Source organism: Triturus cristatus, chromosome 9 (genome assembly GCF_964204655.1).
Source record: "Triturus cristatus chromosome 9, aTriCri1.1, whole genome shotgun sequence".
Classification (NCBI taxonomy): domain Eukaryota; kingdom Metazoa; phylum Chordata; class Amphibia; order Caudata; family Salamandridae; genus Triturus; species Triturus cristatus.
Window position 1 is genome coordinate 693,347,177 of NC_140592.1, and position 26,386 is coordinate 693,373,562.

At 44.2% G+C, this 26,386-nt stretch overlaps 1 protein-coding gene and 1 long non-coding RNA gene across 3 annotated transcripts in view; one reads left to right on the forward strand and one right to left on the reverse strand.

Moving 5' to 3' along the window:
• Window positions 1-4,553, forward strand: part of LOC146798513 (uncharacterized) — a 101,818-nt gene extending 97,265 nt beyond the window's left edge. The window contains exon 3 of the long non-coding RNA XR_014968717.1: window positions 4,444-4,553. This is a non-coding gene — a long non-coding RNA (uncharacterized LOC146798513). The remainder of the gene's footprint in view (window positions 1-4,443) is intronic.
• Window positions 1-26,386, reverse strand: part of YIF1A (Yip1 interacting factor homolog A, membrane trafficking protein) — a 189,319-nt gene that overhangs the window by 136,152 nt on the left and 26,781 nt on the right. For both annotated transcript variants that reach the window (XM_085625806.1, XM_085625805.1), the window contains exons 2-3: window positions 21,007-21,135; window positions 20,626-20,849 (exon numbers count right to left, since the gene is read on the reverse strand). In XM_085625806.1, coding sequence (XP_085481932.1) covers window positions 20,626-20,849; window positions 21,007-21,034 — 252 coding nt within the window. In that variant the 5' untranslated portion in view covers window positions 21,035-21,135. The remainder of the gene's footprint in view (window positions 1-20,625; window positions 20,850-21,006; window positions 21,136-26,386) is intronic.

Genomic DNA, 26,386 nt, shown 5'->3' on the forward strand with positions numbered 1-26,386 from the left:
TCATGCATTTCTATGTAATACAAACATTTAGTGATTTTTTTAGGATTCATTTGAACTTTAAAAAACAAATGTATGTTTATAAACTGGTTTATTTTGATTATGACTTTTTATTTATTTTTACAAAGGCAACTTAAAAAAAAAAATAATAAGTATTCTAATTTTAAGTGACTTTTGTGTGTCACAATTTTTCATTCTATTTTTTTCTGCAAAAGATTTTCTGTGTCAACACAATCTGCCATTCTCCCTGCCAAACTCAAGAGGTTCAATATGGTACTGCCTGCAGGTCCTACGAATAACACACTTCATACTTTAAACCCAGACTGCTCTGTATTCACAAAATGATTGGCCATTTTGCTTTCTTCGAGAAGGATACTAGGACCACCAATTAATCCAGTATCATAGATGTTTTATATATCAAAAAATCTCAGAACAAGGACTTTCTGGGCTTTATACTCTCAGTTCAACCCTCACAGGCTTTGCCTAAAGATTCCATAGGAGACAAAAGCCCTACTGCAAGCAGTTTCCCCTCTGGTGTTTTTCAATTAAGCCGACTTCCAACAGAATATATGCACCACATCCCTGCCTTCTAGCATAAGACCAAATATTTAGACATTGATCAACTAGTCAGTTTATTTGGGGTTGAAGTGTTTGGGCTTCTCGTTGCATGTCCAGATCATGTAATACAGAGAAGCCAGTATCAACACGTAGATGTGGAGCGTGGAAAGAAAGAGCTTTTGGGGATTTAGAACTATTAGTGCACTTTCCAGTATCGGCCCCTGCTTGGGACGAATGGCCTGGCGAGGGGCATAGGGGTTAAGAAGGGAGGGGGGCAAAATAAATAATAAAAAATAAAAACCTTACCTTCAGCCGGCCGCGTCACTCTCCTCTGCTTCAGGCACAGGCTCCCGGAATACCCTGTGGCCAATCCTGGAGCTGCTCTCACATAAGAGCAGCTGCAGGATTGGGATGAGCGCCCTTGATCAGAACTCCAGGTCAGACTGCGAGTCTGTGCCTGCTATCTCCAATCTCAGCAATGCAGCTGGGGTTGGAGAGACGTTCACTGTGCATGATGGTTTGGGGAGTGCGCTACCACTCCCCTCAGTGTCGTCACCCCCCCAGGCCCCGCCTCCAAGACTCAGCAGGAAAGGAGAAATTAAACATGTTCTTTTTTCTCTCTCCTTTCCTGCCGTTTTTGAGGAGGGACACTCCTCCATCATAGCGGAGGAGCTGCCACTATCCCATAGAAAAGTACGATAAATTGATTGGGACATTTTTAAATGATCATCATGTCTGAAGGATACAGCATCGGACACAGACAAGGCCAAGAATGAATTTTCTGGAATGTTATACATTTACTTCTCCTACAAATAGAATGGCAATATGATAGTGTGCAATATGCGCAAGCCCTTTGTTCTGTAGTGTAATCATTTAACAAATCCTGCTGGGCTGGCATAACAGGCACCAAGTCTTGATACACCCCCTTCTAGAAATAAATATAGAAGTCAAGAAACACGTTCCAATACCAAACCTACAATCTACAAACTTTTATTTAATACAATATGAAAGGAAAGCAGCTCAGCCTGAAAGCGGCCAGGATTACAAAAGTGCACTGCAGCCAGAGGACAGCTCTTTACAGTGAAGTGATACCTTTTGCAGAGTACGTGGGATACCCTATGTCAGGTATTCAGTGATGGCACCACAAATGACATCAAACACCTTTATATTTAGATTTAGTTAAATCAGTGTTAACTTAAATGCCTAAATCTGCCTTTAAGTGACAAGACCCTAAAGCCACAGTGATGGCAGTTACAGCCATAAACCCTTTCACTGCTGTTTACAGTGTATTCCTGCAAGCAACCGTCCTCCCCTTCCGTAACCACTCTGATTTATCCTTTCTTTACCATCAAATCTGTGGATCACTATACAAACGTTACTTCACCCAAATTCCACACTGTTGACATGACAACCTATATTATTGACAGCAGGTTCAGTTTTGAAATTGTTAATCTTAATTGTAAATATTGGCTCCAGACATGCATAATTCACTTATGTTGTTAGGCATTCTTGACGGAAATTGAGAAGGGTAACACTAACATGCTGATGACTGATTTATTACTTGCATAAATGATGTATTACAAGAAACGGAAAGGTGAAAAAAAAGGAATTACAAAAAATCCCAGAAAACACAGACTGTATTGCAGGTTCCAGTCTTCTGCACCTTGAATTGCAAACCTCTGATCTTAACGTTTATTTTGGAGAATGTAGATTATTTCCTGAAAATAGGAATTGATGTCTTTTGCATAGCGTCCACAACAGAGTTTAATTGTAATAGTTTTATGGTAATTCCTCAGGGTAAATCTTTGAACTCTATACGGAGGAGGTCTGTTAACCCGAAGGTCATTACTATCTTTGTAGGTAGAGGCAAAGGGAGGAGAGTTATAAATGTGGAGAAGTAGGAAGAATTGTCTGCTCGGGAACCTGAGCAGAGAGGATCTAACCAGCTGGAGTTGGGCAGCAGGCATACTGAATCGGACTAGGAACATTGAAAAGCTCCTGTGCTGTGGAGGTAACCCTGGGGCAAATTAGTATCCTGGAATATGGTTGGCCTACGCCATTCTAATTTGAAATTGGATCAGTGGCTTAAGATGCAATCCAAAATTCAGTTTGAAGGAAATGTGTGACTGTATTGATTTTACATGTGACAATTGCTTTGTTCTTTCCTGTGTAGGAAAATCTTCCATAAAAGGCCATGCTAGTAGAGGATTTGCTATTCTGCTTAAACATAACATCAATTGGAATCCAAAATTATTTCTTCATCCTACAAATTTGTTTGCCTAAAGCTGACCATGTTCAAATGAGCGAGGAGGGATGTCCTCTTTTTTACTTGTAGATTTGTATATCCCCCTGGTAAATCCTAGGCTAGTTTCGTTGACTTCATGGTTTCATGCGTTCGTAACATCAGTTTATTGGATGACTGTCCTTTGGTTAGAATTGTAGGGGATTTTAACGCTATGGTATCAAATTCAGCATGTATAACTTTTTTCAATACTGAAATGGACGATGTCTGGTGTATTCCCGATATGGTATTGCCAGAAAAAGTTACGAGCTAGGCGGGATTATTTTTACTTGAAAGTCTGAGACTGCATGAATTTGTTTTTTTGAATAGCACATTCCCCAAATTTTCTCCCGCTTCCTACACTTTTCATTCCCCTAGTGATCAATCCTTAATTGACTATATGGTGGTGTTCCAACAAATGTTTAGTGCTTGTTAGCAGGTGGAGATCTGAGGGACTTATTTAATTGATCATAGTATTCCATAATATTCCATTGGTGTCATAGAGCTTAAGGCTCTTGACTCTTGGAATTCCAAGAAGGATAATGTTGTTTATAATAAATCTAATAAATAACTTTTTGGATGCTGTTGGAAAGTGGATTATTAGTAGTAGCAGATATGCATTCACCACTAGCAATAATGCCACTAACACTATAGGGCTCAGACCAGGCCTTGGAAAATTATTCACATACTCAACCCTTGGTAGCTTGGCTGTGAGCAGGCAGGCTTGTCTGCCAAGACTGGTATGTTAAGTATTTTAAAACACCAATTCAGTAAATAATTACGACACAACACACAATAAAAATCCAGCACCAATTTATAAACATAGGAAATATTTTTATCTTTAAAATGACACCAAAAACAAAAAAGATGCAATGTGGGGGACCAGAGATATTAATTTTTAAAGAGTAGTCGCTTTCTAGTGCTTAGAAACCAACAGTGCCACTTTTGAACATTTGGATGCCTCCAACAGGGACAATACACTATTCGCAATTGTTCTGGAGGATTTCTCACCAGACTCGTGCAGCCTCGTCCAGCAGGCTTAATTTTGTTAGGAACTCCTTCCTGAAGTTCCTCTTACAGTCCAAAGTGTCCAAAACACAATCCAAGGGTCTGGAATCTACAAGAGGGTCATTGAAAGTTTGGGACTTCAGTTTCCACAATCCATTTTAACAAAACTCTTACAATTCCACTGACAGTACCCCAGGCGGAGGATGGTTTGTGGTGATGCTCCAGGTGAGCTTTGTTAACCTGTAGCTTGAAGGGAGTCCACTATTTAGTCCTTTTGAAGCAGGTTTGATCCACAGGGCTGTAGTTTCAGATGGTGCAAAAAACGCAATATTCAGAGTGCAGGGCCTGATGAATGCACATCAAACTCCTCAGCGTGGGTCCTTCTGGTTCTTTTAGGTTTCAAAAAGCAGATCTGAGAGGCACTGCCCCTCTCAGATACTTATTCAGTGTTCTCTGGGGTCAAGCAGGAGGGCACTTGTCAGGAAGGATAGGGATGGGGACTGCATACCTCACGATCGGGGGCCCGACCCTCACCTGTTGAAGAAAAAGAAGCTGGCATCCGTAGGGTTAATACATTCCTCCCGCCCTCTCCTCTGCAGGACGACACGGAAAGCGTTGAGGTCGACAATCAATCCACGATAAGGGAGGCGTGGAAAAAGGACTCGTCGCGAGAAGACGGCAAAAACCAGGACGACGTGGAGTACAGAGGACCGGAGGACGCGAAGGAAACAAAGCGGGAAGAAACCAGGACGCCGGATCATCTTGCGGAGCCGAACGAGGACATCCCGAGGACCAGCCACATCTCCAACGCTGCCGAAGAACCAGAAACGTGGAGTGAAGACTGGTGGACGCCCCCGGGAGACGCGAATGTGCCGCCGTAATTCTGGAGAGGTACGGCTGTGGCGGTGAGTACAGCAGTAACCGGGGACAGTTAACGAGAAGACGAAGGGGAGGAGTGGGGGGTGAAGGGGGGGCGAACTGAAGGTGCAGGGTGAGGCAGAGACAGGCAGGTGTCGTGAATCGTAGATTAAAAACGACACCTACCTATGCCCTTGGTTTCATTTACTTTTGGCCTTGTGACAGCTCACAGGCTGCATGGTTTCTTTTTGTTGTTTCTCCGTATTTATCCCTGAGAATATATGTCAAAGTGAAACAGACCCTCGAACCCCCAAACCCACCACCCTTCCCGAAAGCAAAGGAAAAGCACCATTTTTTTTTTCCACTCAGTCTCTTCTCTCGTCGATCCGCTCTATCCCTGCACTCCCCTACCTCACATGTCCCACCGTCCTCCTTATTGTACAGCACTGTGAGCGCTCAGAACGGTGAAAGGTGACAAGAGGAGCTTTATAGAGCAGCCAACTTACTGCCGCTTGTTTCTTGTTCTTTTCTTTGAGTATCCCGGGAACACACCAGTGGACCTAGAGGCATCCCTTATTTGAGAAACAAGGCTCTCCATCTACGACGAACCGCCCACCTCGGTATCTGGAAGGACTGCACCACAAATCCCAAACACCAACCGCCCACATCTGTATCTGGAAGAACTGCACCACAAATCCCAAACACCAACCGCCCACATCTGTATCGAAGGACTGCACCACAAATCCACAACTCCAACAGCGAATCAATCGTTTATTTTTTGTTTTGTTTTCTCCATCACAATACCTGTAATGTGACCTACAATAAATACCTTGACACAATTGCACACCCAATACGGCCTCCTAGCTTTCATTTCCGACCCTCCCTCCGACAGCACTCCTGTCCAATGCAGTGCAGGGCAACACCCCAGAGCATGAGCACTTCCTCCAAAGTGTGACAAAAAAGATATCCCAGAAAGCACAAGTTCGCCAAAATTCAATATGTCAGATTTTTCAGCAGGGAGAGAAGAGCTGGCTAAACACACTCCGGGATGGCTAATCTCCATAGTCTCTCCCCCTTGCATCTGCTCATTCCTTCCTTAAGCCTAGCATCTGCCTGGATTCAAAGAGGAGAGTTGTAAATGAAACTGGTGTCTTTAGCTTGTTTACTGCTTCCCTTGAAGAGAATTATTTCATACCCCTACCCCAGGCTCTGGCATTCCTATGCCCAGCAACCTCTCCTCCATGAAGGGCTCACTAACCCCAGGGGTCATTTATCACCTCTTCAAAGCAGCCAGGCTAATCCACTTATCTCGGACCAATCAAGGCAGAGCACTACAGGGTTGAATTTTGGCTTACAGACAAGAAAGTTTTAAAACTTCTTGTTTGTACATTTTAGAAGAAATTCAAAAATACCATTTAGTTGGATTTAATATTACTATTTTACTGAATCCTTAAATCCTAGTTTTATGGCTTTTCTGTCTCCAGTTATTAACTAATAACCTTTTCCAATGTTAACCTATGGGGTGGGGCTCTGCAATGGAAAAATGAACTGGCCAATTTCTCCAAAACTAGGGCCTATAAAAAAGGTTTAATAAGGACCCTGCTTATACCTACAGGATTCCCCACTACTGGAACACATAGGAAAGAGTTTAGGGGTTACGAATATATCAAAATATTACAGATCCTCATTTCACAGTGCTCCTAGCACAAAAGTCGACTTTGGGAAGCGCTTTACTACAATGTAGGGATTGAAATGTGCAATTATGAAATGCTTTTATATGCCCCAGGGCATATAAAAACCTTTTTATAAGGGTTCTCCTTATAAGCACCTGCCCCCCCCCACCCCTGGGACACCTAGGGGAGACCCTGGGGGTACCTACTATGCCCAGACATTGTAGTGTATTACTTTTTAAGTGCCCCAAACACTAAAGTCGAGTTTGGACACAATTTGCATTTTAAAAGCAGTCCTGCAACACAGGGCTGCTCTTAAACTGACATCAGGCTCCAGCAGTGCACACATGCAAGTGCAGAAAAGGCTGCTGGCCTCTAAACTTCCCTGCCATATTCTATACTAGGGGCTTACAGGTAGTTTCTATCCCCCTACCCTATTTTGTACTAAGGCCTTATAGGGGAGGTCTTGCCAATCACAGGGGTACCATAACCTGTAGTGTACCCTAGTGTATTTAGGTGTTCTCACTGGATTCTAAGTGGCCCTGTCAACATAGCAGTGGCCCTGGTCAGTTACCACCAATACCAGTCAGAAAAATAGTTGGGGGGTAGCCAAAGGACACAGGATGACTTTGCAACAGGCGCATAATATAAATGCTCAGGGCCAATGTCTTAAAACAGCAACCTTGGGTCCACCTAATTTGTCACTGCTTCATCCCATCTCCTGGTTTGAAAGCCAGTTTACCTCCTTTCACGCCTTTGGGAGCAAAAATAGAGGTATAACATCCTAATCATTCATTAGAATTGCCTGGGCTGTAGAAAAAAAAAGGTACATCATGTAATAAATTCCCTCGTTAGGAAGCAATTTAAATTCGCGCTTTTGGAATTATTTCATACCTGCTCCACGAAGGCTCGCCGTGAGGGGAACGGCTTCTTGAGGGGAGAGACGCTCTTTTTGCGAACTGGGACGCTGCCGTGAGGTAAACGGCCTCAAGACCACAAGCCCCAGCATCCTCAGCTCCGGGCGCCTGCCGCTGACGTCATCAGGCAGCGCCCGGGCTGTTCATAAACCCCCCAGGCACCACGCAGCGCGGGACGCGCGCGGGCAGCGCCCGGGCGAAGGGCGGGCCCGTCCTTGCCCGTCTCTGACCGTTCCTGACTGGACTGGGCCACATCTCTAACGCTGCTGTTGTGGCACTATACCCAAGGTAGAAGGGTGCACTTACTTTGTTTGGACTTGAAAGTGTTTGTTGCATCTTCTTATAGTCGCTTATAGTCGCTTATCTTGCACTGCTAGTATTTTGTTCTGGTGGAGTAATATATAATCTTCTAATTGACCTTTATTTGGTTAACGACTATATTGGCTCTAGTTTTGTATGCTTAGTATAAATGGCATCCAAAGGTAAACGCACCGGTGGGGGTGGGTCTGTGACCGGTACTCTTGACCATTTCATTACAAGAGCTGTATCATGTCTAGAGCATGAACTTGCTATAACTGAGCGACGCTTGTCTGTAGAGCTAGCGCAAGCTAGACGCTCATCCTTGGGAATTTTGGCAGTGGCCAAATCTCCTTCGAAGATAGGGGGCCAGGATGGGGGCGATCTAGTTTTACGGGAGAATGTTGGGGCCAGTCCTTCTATATCGCAGTCCTGTAGTGTTGTGTGTGATGTTCCTGGTGACTCTGGCGATATTGCTACAACAACCCGCAGCCCCCCCGTTTCCAATAAATCTGCTTTAATCCACCCGCAGACAAGGGCTAGTAAAAGAATTATAAATCCTCCCAATGCTAAGAGGAAACGAGTAGGGGTGTCCCAGGGAGGGAGAAAAGCTAAACACCCTAATGTTATGGGAAAATCTCCAATGGGGGCAACACAGGGCGAAGTTCCCTTATCTCCCAGTGGGAATGTTACTTGTCATTTAGACCAGCCCCAATCGAGTAATATGATTCTCGAATTAGAAAAAATGGTCCGTTCTCTGATACTTCCTGTGTTGGAAAGGATTAAGCTAGTTAGTGAGAAGGTAGATAGATTAGAACAAACTGTTCTGGACAATTTTTGCTCACTTAAAAATGTTATTAAACTAGCTACCAAGGCAAGGGACAATCCTGTAGGGGTGTCCTCTACCCTCCCTATCCTCCCGCTGGTATCCTCTGCAAATGAAGTAGCGCCCGGGGTCACACCAGAGGTTGCTCTCCCCAAGGCACAGGTTACTGATAATTTTATTAATCAATGTGCTGATAACGTGGGAGACAACCTTCCGAGTGTGTCCAGTATTAATGCTGGGAAAAAGTCTGTCAATAAAGGAAGGTCCTTGGAACCTGGGGCTAAAAACAGTATATCGCCTAGGGCTCATATTCATTTGCCCCCTGCCTGTACTCCTTATGTAGCTGTTCTGACTGGAGTCCCGGAACTAAAGGAAGGTGTTCTGGAATCATATCAACAACTAAAAAACAAAGTTACGTTCTGGTTAAATAGGAACAGACCGCTTCCAAATCATTTGGATGGAAAGATCCTCTTTACTAGAAGGGTTAGTTGGGTAGGTCCAAGACCCAAAGACGTCCCTGGGGACTCCATTATTGTCAACTTTGGAGATAGTCGTACAGTGCATTATATTTGTGACTCACCACTGGCTTGCGACCAGTCAAAAATTGGGGTACATGATTTAGGGCTTTTTTATAATGCTAACCCCAATATTCCTGTAGGATCTAGTCCAGCTCTGGAAAATTGGGAAGCAAATGATTTGTGTTCCTCCGCAGCTTTTGCCTAACCGGCACTTGGGACGCAGTCACTTATTACGCCTCTTAATCTAAGTATCCCAGCGGGAGGGCTTAAGCTTAACCAACCTCTATGTTACTCCCCTGTTACCAGGGCGGACGAGATAGCAGATGTAGTTGCAATAACCCCTGATCTGTCTACGGAATTACAATGTGGACACGACCAGTTGTGTGCGCACTCTGCTCACGTCCAAGGCCAAGGAAGGGAGGGGGGGTCTATGGTATCCTGGAATATTGCAGGCTTAAAATCAAAAATGGACTCACCGGAATGGTTAGCCTATATAGGCAACTTTGATGTCTGACTCTTCCAGGAAACCTGGTCCTGTGAGCCTCAGTTCCTACAGGGATTTCTGAACTTTTATGTCCCCGCAATTTTGGGTCTAAGGGGACGCCCAAAGGGAGGATTGGCAATTTGGGTTCGTCAGGACATATTTCCTGAGGCTTTTGCAATACCTACTGGGTCCGAAGATATCCAATTAGTTAGGGTGTCACTTGGGATCCTGGGTAACTTGGATATCTACAATCTGTATCTGAGAGACCCCAATAGGACAGGCTCCCAGGTTTTGGCTTACTTAGTTTCCCTTATTGATCAGCACTCAGGTGGGAGGCAAATAGTTGTAGCAGGGGATTTTAATATCACCTTCGAACCGCTCCTAGACCCTGACTCTGGGTGGGGCGACGAAGCTATGGAAGACCAATTGTGGGGAGTACCTGTGCTTGATCTCAGTCCAATTAAAAGGTGGACTGAGACTATTGTCCAGACTAACGCTCTTTGTTTTGAGTATGGTTTGAGGGCCTTGAATGGGAGAACGCCAGGTGACAAACAAGGGGCGAAGACATTGGACAATGGTCGACATTCTAGCAGGATTGATTATGTTTTATGTAGCTTGCAACTATGGCAACCAGTTTTAGATATGGTTGTTGAGGTTAGAATTGAGAGTGACCATAACCCTATCTGTGTAGCTCACAGATGGTGGTCTAGTAATCGTTTAATAGCTAGTGAAATGGTTCCGTGCCTGTCTGAGGTAACTCTAACTAATAACATGCGTAGACTTAAGTGGGGGTAGCTCGAGCATAACATCCTGGCCATTACCGATATAGATAGCAAATTAGTTGATTCTATTGTTGAGCTTGAGGGTATGCTAATCCATGACCCCGGCAACATTGAAGTCACTGCATGTCATGACAAGTTGTTTGCTGAAATAGGTTCCTACTTTATGAAGCCCTTGAGGAACATGAATAAGGCTCCAACTAAGAAAAATAGATGGTATGATGGAGCTTGCAGAGAATCTAGGACCAACCTGGTGAAAGCTCTGTCTAATGGTGGACAGGAGTGTATCCGCTTCGCCAGACTAGCATATAAAAAAGCTGTAAGAACGGCCAAAAAAAACTGGGATGAGCAACGCTGGCTTGATTTAAAAAGCGCCTGCCATACCCGAGATTCCCGGTTATTTTGGAACATTCTTAAGTGGGGCAGTGGTGGGCGGCCTGATAGTCCCTCTAATTACGTTTCACAGGCAGAGTGGGTTCAATATTTCAAACCTCAATATGCTTGTAACATCTTGTTTAATTTTGCATGGGTGCCAAATTATGTCTTCTTCTCTCAGGGTCCCTTTTGCATCCAAGATGCTAATAGAGCCCTACGCTCAGTTACCAGTGGACGCGCCCCTGGCCAGGACAGGGTTCCTTCGGACGTTTTTCTCCACAATAAGGATAACTGGAGCAAGTATATAACCCTATTGGCTAACGCTGTGGCTGCAGGCGCGCCAGTCCCAAAATCATGGAGGGGGGCAGTTATTATACCTGTATATAAGAAAGGCGACAGGACGCTCCCGGGAAACTATAGGCCAATTAGCCTCATCGATTCCATTCAGAAGGTGGTAGGGAGGATGGTCCTGAACCAAATACAAGATTGGATCGATGATAATAACATTTTGTCACCCTTCCAAGCTGGTTTTCGGAAATTAACCAGCACGGTGGACCAAGTCTTTTACTTTGTCCAGCTCCTTTGGAAGGTGGTGACATTGGGGAACGGCAGTCTTTATGTAGCTTTTGTAGACTTAAGGGCTGCCTTCGATCTTGTTCCACGCCATCGGTTGTGGGCAGTCCTTGAGAGGCTAGGTATCCCCAAAGAAATTTTGACAATGGTGATGCGTCTCCACGAGTTTAACTATGCTAGGATTCAGTGGGGTGGGGCGGGAGAGGTTACATCAGAGTTCCCGGTTGAGCGTGGTGTGAGGCAAGGTTGTACTATGGCACCCACGCTCTTCTCACTTTATATCAATGGGATAGTTGAACTCATGCTCTCTGTTAATACGGACGCTCCAAGGTTGGCTGGTGTTTCCATCCCCATACTATTGTTTGCAGATGATACGCTAATCGTATCTAGAACATCTAATGGTCTGCAAAAAGCCCTTCACCTGTTTGATGAGTTTTGCCTTGATCATGGTCTAGAGGTTAATGTGGCAAAAACGAAGTCTATGGCCTTTAACCCTCACAGCAGCTTCCAAGGGAAAAGAGTGTTCATGAATGGGCAACCCTTGGAATTAGTAACCAATTTTACGTATCTTGGATTGCAAATTTCAAATAGTAATAATTGGCGCCGGCATCTTGAAATGGCCTCCCTGCGATTCAAGCAGATAACTGGTGCCCTGAGCAGGGAATTTAGCAGGTCATTCACTAAACCAATAAGCCCGGTTTTGCAAGTTTATGAAGCAAAGGCCCTAAACTCTGTCCTCTACGGGGCGGAGCTCTGGGGTTTTGAACAGCTAGCGACTTTGACAAGTGTGGAGCACAAATTCCTTCGTAGTATAACTGGTCTTCCCCAGAGCACCCCTCTGATCCCACTTAGGTATGATCTGGGCAGGAGGTCTATCAAGGATATTGCAAGGCTCCGTCCGGTTTTATACTGGCGGAGGCTTTGGACTACTCCGGAACTTTCTCATTATGCCAATGGCCTCAAGGACATTATAAAATCTGATGTCTTTCATAAAATCGAGTGGCTAAAGAACTTACATGCGTCTTTAAAAGACATGGGTATGGAAGGGATGTGGACTGACCCAGCTACTGCCCAGTTTCCATCAAAAAGCTCTCTCAAAATAGCATACTGGGAAAGAATTGATTCCCAGGTTTTGAGTAGAGCATCAGGGATGTCCGGGACCTTTTTGGAGTTCAAAGACTTCCCCAGCCTTGAACAATACTGGGATGTGGTGACTAATGTGGGCGACAGAAAACTCTACTTCCAGTTCAGAGCTGGTTCTTTGCCTCTTAGATCTTTGACTGGAAGGTGGGCCAGGAACTCGGAACTGCAGTGCCCTGCATGTGGGGCTGCGATTGAAACATCTCCCCACTTTTTGTTTGTCTGCCCGGCATTTTCCATTCCTAGACGTGTTTGGCTTACCCCAATGTGTAAATCTCTCAGCACAAGGAGCTGCGCTGTAGCATTACGCATTTTGCGCACTAGCTCTTTGACATTAGTCTCTGTCGCATTGGCAAAATATCTGGGCTGGGCATGGGCATTGCGGAGAAAATTAATCAAGCGTACCCTTGATGGCCTCTAATGAATTCTGTGTTTGGGTTTCCCCTATTTTTATGCTGCGTCAGGGACAATTTTAATTCCAAAATCTTTTTATTACTATATGTCAGTCCATTGAAGTGTTTAATGTTTTTTTAATAAGGTTTTTTTTAATAAGGTATTTTAATGTATTTATTGAAATGTATGTTTTAGGTACTATGTTTGTGTCTTTTATGATTGTTTTTAAATCGAATAAAGACTGATTGATTGATTGATTGATTGATTAAATTCTTTATGCTCTCGAGACCGGGAAATCAATTACCTTAAGCATAAGAGAACAATTCTGAGTGGGGCAGAACGCAGAAAGTAAGTGGATTAATTTGAAGAAGTCGCCACCTCCAATAATTCATGAAAATACTGGGCTTTAATAGTACAATATTGTTCAAGAAATCCAAATATTGTACTATTTTTGGACTCAGTATATTTCTGAATGTTATGCCTGTAACTCAAGTAGCAGTGTCTTGCCCGTTTTAAAGGCTAAAGCAGAATCCATGGCATAATATGGTTCACCTTCTGTTAAGAAGATCGAAGAATTCATCAAAGGCGCAAGAACTTCGCGCCCTATGGGCCCCGATGAATTCCCGATAGCACTCAGAAAGCAGGAGGCTTCCCTATGGGCTATATTCTTATGCCCATTGTTTCAGCACTGCTACCTGTCTGGTGATATCCTCGTGGAAGGGAAGCATTGTAGTTCCCTTATACAAAAAAGGACCGAAAACTTCACCTGCCATCTATAGACAAATCCCCCTACTGGACGAGACATGCAAATTATTTGCCAAAAGCATTTTACTTCATCTCCAAGAATGGGTGTTTGGTAATAAACTCATACGTGCAAAGCAAGCTGACGTTCCTAAGAATTGTGGTACCCTCTACAACATTACGGCCTTACAAACTCTTATAGAAATGTATCCTCAGTCCAGGAGCATGCCCATGTATTCTGCATCTATTAATTTCTCAACGACGTTCAACAGGGTAGACCAAAGGAAGCTGTGGAGAAAACTTACTGCTAGGAATTCCTGCTCACCTTTTGAGTCTAATAATTACCCTTCACTCTTCCACTTGGACTTAGGTTTTGATGGGAGGGAATCAAGGACTTTAGAGAAGAGTGGAGACACAGAATGGTTTAAAGCAGGGGTGCCTGCTGGAGCCACTTCTTTTCTCGCCCCACACTTATGACTTGCCTCACAGAGTTGGTCTGGCAAAGTAGGATTTCCCCCAAACTTGATCTAATGGAAGTTGATTGTCTTCTATATGCTGATGTTATTTGGTTGGACTCAACTTTGACAGGTCTCCAAAGATGCCTTTGTGCTTTGGAAAATTATGTGGGAGAACATTATTTGAGAATAAATACTTCCAAGAGTAAAGTTCTGACTTTTAGAAAGAAATGGGTTAGAGTTAGACAAAAGTTTAACTTGTTCTTGGAGAGTGTTAAGATGGTAGTGCTACTTTATTCTGGTCTTAGTAGGATCTTTTCAAGTAAATGCTTAATTAAGGATCATATAAACCATTGTAAAAGTAAGGCATTGTTCCAGGCCTCTGGTAGTCATAGATTATACAAGTGTTGTGGAAGAAGGCACTTTGTAAACGTCTTATTGGTTTACAAGGCAAACATCCCACACACATTGAGTTAAGCCTGTGAAGTGATGAGCAGGAGACACTGGTCTTTTTTTGAGATAGCGGAGGGACGTACTTGGTGTCAAATTTGTAATTTGATTTCTTCAGCTTCTCCACCTGCCCTTCGATCAGATTTGAGTTCTCGTCTACAGCAGTGCTTCCTATGGCAGCTGAAGTGGGGCAACAGTCTGCAAAGAAGCAAAATGGGGCCTATTCGAGCAGCTCTAAAGCACAAACATTTCCACATCACGAGAGAAAGAAATGCACTTTATTCTTCTTATACAGAGGCATTGGAAATGTTTGAGATTAAGAATGCAAATTTACCACTTCTAAAACCCTTTCTAAAAAGTTTAATAATACATTTTAAAGAAACTCATCACTGTATATAGTAAGTAGAAAAAGGGATAAGATCATAATAGTATTTGTAAAAAAAAAAAACAACCCTACCTCCTATGGAATCTCCTACATGGTGTTCGGAGAATAATTTTGTTATTAAGGCTAAATTTGCTTCCTTTCCGAGTTATTACAGAAATATGGTAAGGCATTCCGAAGGATGAGAGGTTTTGTGATCTTTGCCTCAATCACGTTCAAGATTTAAGTCATGTGATTTTTGTATGTCCATACATTCATTCTGCACATCTCCAATTTTTCAGACTGATATTTTTGAAACTTAATATAAATTATGCGGTTGGGTGAGAAAATAAACATTGGCGAGCCTCAACCGAAATGACTTGCAAACATTTTTTCCCAAAATGTTTTAAATTAGTTTTAATTTGTACATGTATATGTGTATGGCACTTTGCACTTTATAATTGACTTGCAATGAATTGCAATCTTTTGCATTTATATGCTTTATTTGCACTCCATTTGCTTTGACCTATGTTGGTTGCATATATCTGTATTACTGCAATTCACTAACTGGATGGACTGAACCGCATATTCCTTCCTTGCAGTTACATGTTCTAACAACACTATTTGTCCCAGATAGATTGTTCTCGCATTTGCCCTTTCTAGGTCGTCAGCACTTTAATATAGTGTATTGTATTTTGTACATTTTAAGGTTTAGTATTTTCTTATGGAGTGTATCGCACTGTATGTTTTATTCATTCAGTTTTATGGATATGCATATGTATTTCTCTTTGATGGATATGCATATGTATTTCTGTATCCTAATATCGAATGGATGGAATAGTACACTTTATTATTGTAGTCATATTTATCTTTTGTGATTGCCTTTTTTTTGGGGGGGGGGGGGGTTTATTTATACTGTAACGACAATTAGTTTAACCCCTTCGACGCGCATGACGGAACGGTTCCGTCATGCACGTCGGTTGCGCTGTGCGCATGACGGAACCGTTCCGTCATGGCCCCGCCCGCGCACGGAACCTTCAGCGTGGCGTGGAAATCCACACCGCGCTGAAGGGGTTAAGGATGTATCTCTGTGTTTTTATATGGACCTCAGTTGAGTTCCAAAACATAAATCATACAAATTGATTGTACTGATTGAATTGCAAACCTCTGATCAATTCCAGAAAACTCTCCAGGAAAGTTAATTTGTCAAATTGCCAGAATAATGTATTCAGGTTCTTTTCGGTTTGAGACTAATGAAAAACCATGTTCACGAAGCAGATCTCTGTTTATTTGTATTTGGGTCACTAAACATAACCCACTGTCTGAAAGCTGTTTGCATAAACCAAGCAAACTTGCATATTCATGCCCTTATAACACAGTGTACTTTGGTAAAAAAGACTTGGGTCCAAGTCACAGAACATGCAAGTTTGTTTCCTGCTTGGTTGGTATATTCTGTACTGTGTCACACCAAATTGTATGCAGTTGCTTTGCACGGATTTTCTTGAAATTGCACACAAGCCCGATGCTGCCTTGAACTTAATCATTTAGGGGCTGATCCCTACTTCCAAATTTCATAGATACAGCACGATCATGCTTCTGTCATAGTGTTCCTTGGTTTTAATAAATGAAATGTATAATTCTTGAATCTATTGATTAATTTAATGTGTTCTATATCAGAGTTCCAATTAGTAATTTACATTACTGTAAATTATGGAATACACATAGCCACTGCCCGTTTTAATTCTGCTCGGCAAGTTCCCGCTTTGCTAAGGCCAATTTTATTCCCCCGACTTTTTAATTCTTTTTTGAATTTACTTGTTTTGATCCAGCCACTCTATCCAATGCTAAAGCTGAGCCTTTTCTGGAGCCCTTTTCTAGCACTCTTTTTCTCCCAGGCCAGCAACCCCCCCACCCCCACTCCCCTCCTCCGCATCTCCCCTCACTCCCAATACAGGAAAAACTGACTTTTGTCTCCTGTCTGTAGCATACATTTATATTCTATTTTTGTGCCCCAACCTTTTGTCCAGGGTGAAAGTGAGCCCATCGAACAATTCAGTGACTTATTGTCATATGGTGGCACAGACACAAGACTACATTTGGCACACACACGCAGACTGCATTTGCTCTTTTTTCTACAAAGAATTTGGATGTCTCTGTAGACGTTAAGAGATGGAAAGGGAAATTTTGATCGGTCTGCTCGTAACAGGTAGCCAACGCAGGAAACAACTGCTTACTAAATAGTTGTTACTGTATCATGTTCTTTTTTTCTGTCCTCCGCTTCTCTGGTATGATCTGGTCCAGAAATACCATTCTTTGCTACACCGCTCTTGCTCTTCTACTCAGACTTATCAAACGTAAGTTGCCTCTAGGTTTATTTATTACTGCTCTACCTCAGTCCCTGTTGACCTTTCACTGCCAGTCTCGGACCTTTCCAGCAACAGTCCCTAGTCTAATACTTACCCTAGTGCAGTCAACGGGTACCACCTAGTCTACTTGCAGCTCGGTGCATACTGTCCTCCATCTTGTTATTTTTAAATCAACACTACTTCCAAATGTTTAAATAATGTCAGATTCTAAGTTCTGAATGCATAATAGCCATCTGCAATCCAATTTATCTCCTGCCCTGATTATTCTAAGAGAATCGCGTTCAGTTTAAGGAAAGGTTTAGCAATTTGGTGTGTTTGTCCTCAAAAGGTTGTTCAATTTCCCAATGGTTGACTACAGTTTCTAAGCTGACTACCACTGGGGATTCAGAAGCCCTAACCATTCTACACAGAGCACCCACACTAGGCTTATGGAAACGCTCAACCAGGAGGTTTCAAAGTTTACACAAAAGAAGTAGTAGCACTATTCATGGATAAAGCATGGACACAACCGGGATCAAATTACCAAAAGCCAGCTACACAAGAAGAAAAATGTAGCATATGAAGGGAGAGGACTGTAATCTTGGAAGGAAAGGGAAACATGTGGAAACGTGGAAGAAACAAGCAAAACATTCATCCTAATAGTGTTGTTCCGTAATCACAACAATAACAATGAAAAGGATTTGGGGATCACCATTTACAACGTTATTTAATCAGCTGCTAGAAACAGGATAGGGTCAACACACATTTTTTGCAGCTATCAGAAGTTGGAATTCCATGAAAAGCAGTTCCTAATAAAGAAAAGTGAGGGCAACAGGTCTGCTCAAGGCAGCTTAGCACTGAACTACCACCCTTTTGCCAAGAGATACACTGATTTGATCATAATCTGTGCCCATTAGGCCAATTACTGTGCTTCACAACCATCTGAAGGGAGTTAGGTGGTCTTTGACCACTACAAGTGGGGGAGCAATGCCTTTTTTGGACATTAGTCCAGTGTCCAAAATAAAATGTAGGCGAGGGTGAATTCGTAGAATTTGAATCTGCAGAATCATGCAAAATTCAATTGTTTTGTACTGCTTTGAGGTTCAAAATCATAGAAATTTGTTACGTGGTGGTATCCAGCTTCCATTAGTGTTTCAGTAGGGGTCCACGGAAGCCAAAAGGTCAAGAACCGCTGGTCTAGACAAACAAAGACTCACGTCTCTTCTGTACAAAAATATATTTCAGGAGATTCTCAAGCAACAAGGTTCACCTAACTATTAAAAAGCGTACACAAAGCCTTATCCATAGACATGACTTGGATGAAAACACGGTGTGATAAGCAAGTTTATGCGCCAGAGACTCATGTTACTTGCAACAAAAGTCTAAGAGGACGCTTGTATGGTAGATTTCTTACCTTTTCCAAAGTGCCCGCCCCTCTCTGATATCAAGAGTCAGCAACCTTGGCTTTCAGGTACATAAAGATCTGACTTTAAACCACCAAGTACTTACTGTCATCTGCATTATTATTTCAGCTTTAAAAGTGAGAGGCTAGTGCCATCCTCATATCTCTATGAGAAACAATCCTACATGAACATTGTTGTTCAGTTATCTAAAGAATTGGCCTACGAGTTGGCTTGGTGAAGTAACTCAACATTACCAGAATGTCTAGAACTCAACTGCAAGCTAGGTCACAGGGATCAAACACAGACTACATTTCCCTGGTTTAGGATTCTGCTCAGAAGCTTAAACCTTTATTACTAACACCCAAAGATAAATTCTAGAATCATATACAGACACAGACTTCACTCATTGAATCTGTGTTCCCTGCTTCAGAAGTGGGAGCTCTAGAAATCAACAAATAGGCTTGCTCCCACCTGCATAAAAAAGCAGATGCTTAGTACAAAGGGTGCTCATAAAGAGCATACAAAGCACAATACAATTGAAACTTCTAACTGAACCTATTAAACTCTAACTGAACCGATGAACGCATCCTCTGGAACCAACTTAATCACAATGGCCACGCAATATACAGAAAAACTGAAGGGGGTAGATCGTCTTTTTAACTCTGCCTACAATATGTTAACTCCAAATACCAGAAAAGGACTTCAGTGTATTTAAAGGAATTATTCTAAGAACCCGCATTACACTCACAAACAGGGAACCATAAAACATGACTAGAGTACCCCCCTCAGGTCCTCATTGGTCTTGCTATCTAGGGAACCCACCACCATAAAGGACAAGAATGTCTTTAGGACACGTCATGTGGTGTCTGGTGGTTCGTCATCCACAACAAACTCTGCTCTGTTTTGGAAATAAGGACAATCAGATGTCGTCTAGCTGCCGTATTCTGGACCACCTGCAACTTTTTTATCAGGTAGCCAGGAATGCCAATGTAGAGCGCATTGGCATAATCTAGCCGGGACAGGATGAGAGCACATGTGACCGTTTCTCTTGCTGCTTGAGCCAGGAGAGAAAAAAGTTTCTTAAAGTCTTGAGGAGACCAAAACAATTACCGGCCAACTTCTTAATGTGAAATGAAAAGGAGAGACTCTCGTCAAACCATATCTCCAAGTTCTTGGCCTGCTTCCCTACAGAGGTGGGCAGGGGGAACTCAGGTGGCCAGAGAGCTTCCCGGAAATTGGGAGGGAATTTTCCAAACAGGAGAATCTCTGACATCTCCTCATTACATTTTAATTGTGCAGCTGCTAACCATTTAAAGATGGAGGAGAGAAAATGATGAGCCAAGGAGACAGAACTGTCGTCACTGTCCCAAGTAAAGAGCAACTGGGTGTCATCGGCATAGGCCATCATCTTAGCTCCCAGGCTCTCGGCCAGATAGACCAAGGGTGTCACATATATGTTAGGGGGCTTAGGGAGGATCCCTGAGGAACTCCCGTAGTCACAGACTTTAGAGTAGAGGAGGACGGAGGCATCCAAATCTGCAGGGCCCGACCCTCTAAAAAGGACCTAAGCCAGTTCCAAGCAGTGCCCGACACACCTATCCTGGCAAGGCGTGAGAGGAGAAGAAAGTGTGGGACCGAGTCGAACGCCACAGAGAGGTCAAGCAAAATCAATGCTGCCCTCCCGCCGGTGTCCAAACACTCCCGAATGGCCTCCACGACCTCACAATGGCCACGCAATATACAGAAAAACTGAAGGGGGTAGATCGTCTTTTTAACTCTGCCTACAATATGTTAACTCCAAATACAAGAAAAGGACTTCAGTGTATTTAAAGGAATTATTCTAAGAACCCGCATTACACTCACAAACAGGGAACCATAAAACATGACTAGAGTACCCCCCTCAGGTCCTCATTGGTCTTGCTATCTAGGGAACCCACCACCACAAAGGACAAGAATGTCTTTAGGACACGTCATGTGGTGTCTGGTGGTTCGTCATCCACAACAAACTCTGCTCTGTTTTGGAAATAAGGACAATCAAAAAGCACCACAAATGAACTCAAGTCTTTCACATTCTAAAAATACTTTATACTTTTAGCAATACAAGATTAGTGTAAGCTAATGTCACTCTCAGCATTCTGGACCATGTCTAAAACACACAGGCACTAAAGCCCCAAAGAGAAGGGATGGCTGCATTACCTCTTTGTGCATAATATCCTTGCCCTGCGTAGCAATGGAGGAGCCGTAGGTCATTGCAACATTGGCCATGGGATCAGTGAAGATGTTGTTGACGTTGAATCCCATGTCAATACCTTGGTTGCCGTAGGCTGCGTGAGGGGGTGGGATTGCACCACTGGTGTCATCAAAGAGCTGGTTAGGGTCAGCCATCTGTGGGGGTGGGCCTCTCCCCCGGTGCTTGGATCCTAAACAAAGGAGAGAACCATAATACATGACACAGTGTAAAGCAACAAGCTGCTATTTGGCCTTAACTGGGGTTTAGTTCACGTTCTGAAGCACAATTTAAACTTTGGATGCACAAACGTGAATCTATTCACATTGATGGAAAAATCTCAAACTTACCAGAATGAAACCGAAGAGGGTCCGCCATGCCGTACCATAAACCAATTTACCCAACACTCTTCAGAAAGTTGCTAATCTATGGACAATGTGATGCTTTTCCTCTCGGATTCCGTGGATTCACTCCCATCCCTGATGCAAGAATGAAAAAATATAGATTCAGTTTCAAAATTAACATTCAAAAGTCAGTACCCATACCTACAAATCTTAACAGGGTCAATATTGCCTAGCTACAGAAGACCAGCCTACTCCACATATCCTAAAACTCTGTTAAATATATGGGAACTGTCTGGATAATTTTTGATTGAGTATACCCCCCCCCCCCCCCCCCCCCCGATCCCGTACAGACATGACTCCTTTCCTTGGGATGGGATTGTATCTTTGACAATGAGTATTGGAGAATTCTGCAGTCTTTGTCTCATGTTTTGTATTGTTTTATTATGATCAAAAATTCTAATAAAGAAATGCGGAAAAAAAAATATATGGGGATTGTCAGGAAAACAGTCTCGACTGAGGTGAAAGACATTCACCCTCCCCTATAAGTAACAGATGGGCTGTACCTTATTTTTAGTTGTGTTATTTTAGTGCCCAAGTGCATTACTTAAATTTCGGGATCTTCCCTATATGGTTTCAGAGACAAGTTGCAATCGAGGCAGACAACACAGCACCACAGAGACTCTACACCCTCATTTACGCTTGACATGTGTGACAAGTGAAGGAAATGGACACTGCAAGCTACACAGAGTGGGCTTGGCATAGACTCATGGCCAACACCAGTATTGCCATTGATGATATAATGAAACAATTTAAAAAGTTGGGAACTATATAGGACACCTTAGCTAGAAGAGATGTACTTTTCTTCACTAAATCGAAGAGGTTCACTAAATCGAAGAGGTGAGCAAAAACCTAAACTGACGCAATGCTTGTATTAATCTCAGCTAGAGACCATGCTTAAAATGAATATTGTACCAAGCCCGTTATGTATATATTTCAGGCCCTTCCTATTAGAAAAGAGAGTGACTGAAGATCTTGATAGGGATTTAATGAAATTTACTTTAAGGAAAAAGGCCATAAATTAGCAAGGAACGCTGGAGACGCCACTTTGGGACTCGGTGTGTTGGAGGGACTCCGAAGGGTGTCGAGCTACCGGCTCTACGACATTATTGGCATCTCCAAAGTTATGTGATGTTATTTGGATTTTTAGCGCGCACAGCTACTCACGAGTGTCCCGGCACGATGTTTTAAAGGGAGCAAGGAGCCTAGCAAGTGAAAAGGTAAGTTTTCTGTTTTTTCTTGAATGCTGTCGGGTCTGCGATATTGTGTAAAGCCAGGGGAAGTGCGTTCCAGGCAACCGCAGCCCTCCATGCCAAAGAACTACCACCAAGCCTCTGGTACCTAAATCGAGGAACCAGTGCAAGTCGGTGGGATGCCGAACATAACTGTCTCAATGGCACATAGAAGGTGAATCGCTTCTGTAGATAGGCAGGTCCCAAGCCATGCAGGGAGCGATGGGCTAGGACCAGTGATTTAAACTTCACCCGGTCAGCGACGGGAAGCCAATGAAGGGAACGCAGATGATGACACACGCTATGCCTGGCGGAGATGCCCAGATGTCGTCTAGCTGCCGTATTCTGGACCACCTGCAACTTTTTTATCAGGTAGCCAGGAATGCCAATGTAGAGCGCATTGGCATAATCTAGCCTGGACAGGATGAGAGCACATGTGACTGTTTCTCTTGCTGCTTGAGGCAGGAGAGAAAAAAGTTTCTTAAAGTCTTGAGGAGACCAAAACAATTACCGGCCAACTTCTTAATGTGAAATGAAAAGGAGAGACTCTCGTCAAACCATATCCCCAAGTTCTTGGCCTGCTTCCCTACAGAGGTGAGCAGGGGGAACTCAGGTGGCCAGAGAGCTTCCCGGAAAGTGGGAGGGAATTTTCCAAACAGGAGAATCTCTGACATCTCCTCATTACATTTTAATTGTGCAGCTGCTAACCATTTAAAGATGGAGGAGAGAAAATGATGAGCCAAGGAGACAGAACTGTCGTCATTGTCCCAAGTAAAGAGCAACTGGGTGTCATCGGCATAGGCCATCAACTTAGCTCCCAGGCTCTCGGCCAGATAGACCAAGGGTGTCACATATATGTTAGGGGGCATAGGGAGGATCCCTGAGGAACTCCCGTAGTCACAGACTGTAGAGTAAAGGAGGACGGAGGCATCCAAATCTGCAGGGCCCGACCCTCTAGAAAGGACCTAAGCCAGTTCCAAGCAGTGCCCGACACACCTACCCTGGCAAGGCGTGAGAGGAGAAGAGAGTGTGGGACCGTGTCAAACGCCACAGAGGTCAAGCAAAATCAATGCTGCTCTCCCGCCGGTGTCCAAACACTCCCGAATGGCCTCCACGACCTCCACCAGCATCGATTCAGTGCTGTGAGTGGCACAGAACCCTGACTGTGCGGGATGCAACAGCCCCTCACTCTCGACGAACTCCGTAAGTTGTTTGGTGACAACCTTCTCACACACCTTGGCCAAGCCAGGTAATAGAGAGATTGGCCTGCAGTTCCCTGGACTGCGAGGGTCTAATGATGGCTTTTTTATAAGTGGCAAAATCTTGGCCTGTTTCCAGGGCGCTGGGACACTGCCTAAATGGAGGGACAAATTAACAATGCGATTCACCTCTGGATTAATCGTCTCAGCTGCTGTTGCTAGCAGTCTAGCAGGACAGGGATCAGAAGGAGAGCCAGACTTTAAACTCTTCAGCATTTTAAGCGAGTCAGCCAAGTCCACCGGCATAAAAGCGTCTAGAAGATGTTTGGCGCCCACCGGCGGAGGCGATGTCGATGCCTCGATCTCACTGTCACCTGGTAAAAAGGCCGCCTGGATTGTGCGGATTTTGTACAAGAAAAAAGTAGAAAGAGTCTCGCACCAAGCGACTGACGATGGAGACGCACTAGCTTGGGCTGAATGCGACATAAAGCTCTGAACAATCGCAAAGATTTCCTTAGCTTTGTTTTTGGCAGAGTCAATACGGGTAGCGTAGAAATCCCTTTTAGCCAGAGCTATGGCCTCATAATGAACTTTTTGCTTGGTTCTGACCTTCAGCTTGGCTGCGAGACAGTAGTTACTGCGACCAGAGCTATGGCCTCATAATGAACTTTTTGCTTGGTTCTGACCTTCAGCCTGGCTGCGAGACAGTAGTTACTGCGGCGTCAGGCTCGCTCTAGAATCTTACATTCGCGTTTTAATTCTTTTAGTTCTGGGCTGTACCAACGTTTAGAGGGAGAATCCCTAGACAGTCTAGCAGAGTGCTGCGTGCCGAGAGTATCAACTGCCTTAGATACCCAGCTGGTAAAACCATCTAGTCGGTTCTCTAGGTCGCCCGAGTGGAAGGGCCTAGAGGTCTCCAGAGCTTGGATGAGAGCACCAGGGGCAATTTTGCCGAAAGCTGGAATGCGGGAAGAACGCGCTGCGGGCTAGACATTGCACACTTCCCATGAGAAGTATGTGAGCAAGTGGCCAGACCAAGAGACCGGACACGGGTCCCGCATCAAAATGGGAAATTGGTACAAATAGGGTTCAAGATGTGGCCAGCCTGATGGGTAGGGAGACTAACCTGCTGGTCCAGTTGGGCCAGATGTAAGATATCCCAAAAAAAAATGAACGTGTCCTTAGCCTCTACCAGGTCCAGATGGATATTAAGATCCCAAAGAACAACATAGTGGGAAAATCTCAGCCCTGGGCGCAATGACATCACCACAGGCCTGTAGAAACGGTCCCACTGGACCAGGGGGCCTGTAGGTAAATGAAATGAAAACGAAAACGACATTTATAAAGCGCATGGCTTCCCTGGAGTGTCACAGCGCTGTGGAAGCAAACAAGAACAGAGAGCAGGCTAGGGAAACAACGGGGTCTTAAGTTGTTTTCTGAAGGTCAGGTGATTGGGGATCAGGCGTAGATGAAGTGGCAAGGAGTTCCAGAGTTTGGAGGCATTGTAGGAAAAAAGTCGTCCGCCACTTCTGGCTCTTTTTATTCTCGGCACCTCAGCCAGACGCAGGCCATCTGACCAGAGTTTCAGTGAGCCCCCCAGAGTGAAGTGGTCCGAGAAGCGAATGCTGAAATCAAGGGCTTCACAGCCCGCCCAGGAGGTGACGTCTCCCATCCGCAACTCCCACTTACCTTTGTAAAAAAATAGCCACCCCCCCTCCCTTCTGGGTGGTCTGCTCTAGCGAGCTTATAACCCACTTGCGTAGCAAGGGTAACAATGGGGTCTGACGTAGCATCAAGCCAAGACTCCGTAATAAACAGAAGATATAAAGATCTGTCGTCGAGGAGATCAAAAACCTTGGCATAATGTTTCCTGAGTGATCTGACATTGATTTTGGCTGCAACAATGGGGGGAACCCTCGAGGACCCCAGAGAGGGAGAGCTGACTTGGATAGGGGTAGCAAAACCTAGACCCAGTCTAAAGCCACAGGTCGGACACACCTTGTTGCTACTAGCCAGAACCTCCCAGTTACCATGAGAGGGACAGGCGTGGGCGTCAATAGCCCGTAAGGCATCTCCAGTATAACATAATCTGCTCTCATGTCCAGACGCCAAACCATAGTGGGTGATCTCTGGGGTGACTAGCGTTCACAGACTTGCAAAACCAGTATGATATTGGTGGGGGCAGGCAATTTTAATGCTTCCTACAGAATAGGTAATGTGGAAGGATTTCTAGAGTGCTGTTACTCCAAGGAGTGTCCTGGCGCTAATGCAGAAGTGGGCAAGTGAGGGGATTAGGAATAAATATCAGTTGTTGGGGGAAAAAGCCACGTTTTTAACTTTTTCCAGAATATAAGGGTTGCTTTAATGAGTCTTGATTCCAAAGGAAATTTGTTCCATAGAGAAGGGCCCAGGAAGGAAAAGGTCTATATTGATGTGACTGATCCCCCTGTCCTCAGGACCTGGCAGACGAGAGCCCATTTGAGTATTGGGCACTGGTCGCCCCGCTTTGTAGCCATGCTATTTCATAGCTGTATTACACACTCCTTGGCAACAGCTAGATCCTGTTACAGCTGCTGCAAGAAAGATGGGGGGGGGGGGGGGGGTATCTGGGGAGAATGGAGGACGAAGAGTGGGGGGGCGGGCTACAAATACCCAGGGAAGGTAGCCATCCAGGAAGGATTCTAGCTCATCCAGTTAAACCTGCTACACGGGGCATATTTTATGCGCACAAGGCTCTGCATTATGGGGAGAAGTAACTCGGACCACTGCCTGAGGGGTTGTAGACAGCAGGGAATGCTACTCCATACACTCTGCGGGGTGCCAGGGGGTGAAGGCTATCTGGGAGGGGTTCAACTTAGACTCTCAGGGTGCTGGTGGAGGTCCTCAGCTCACTCTTCA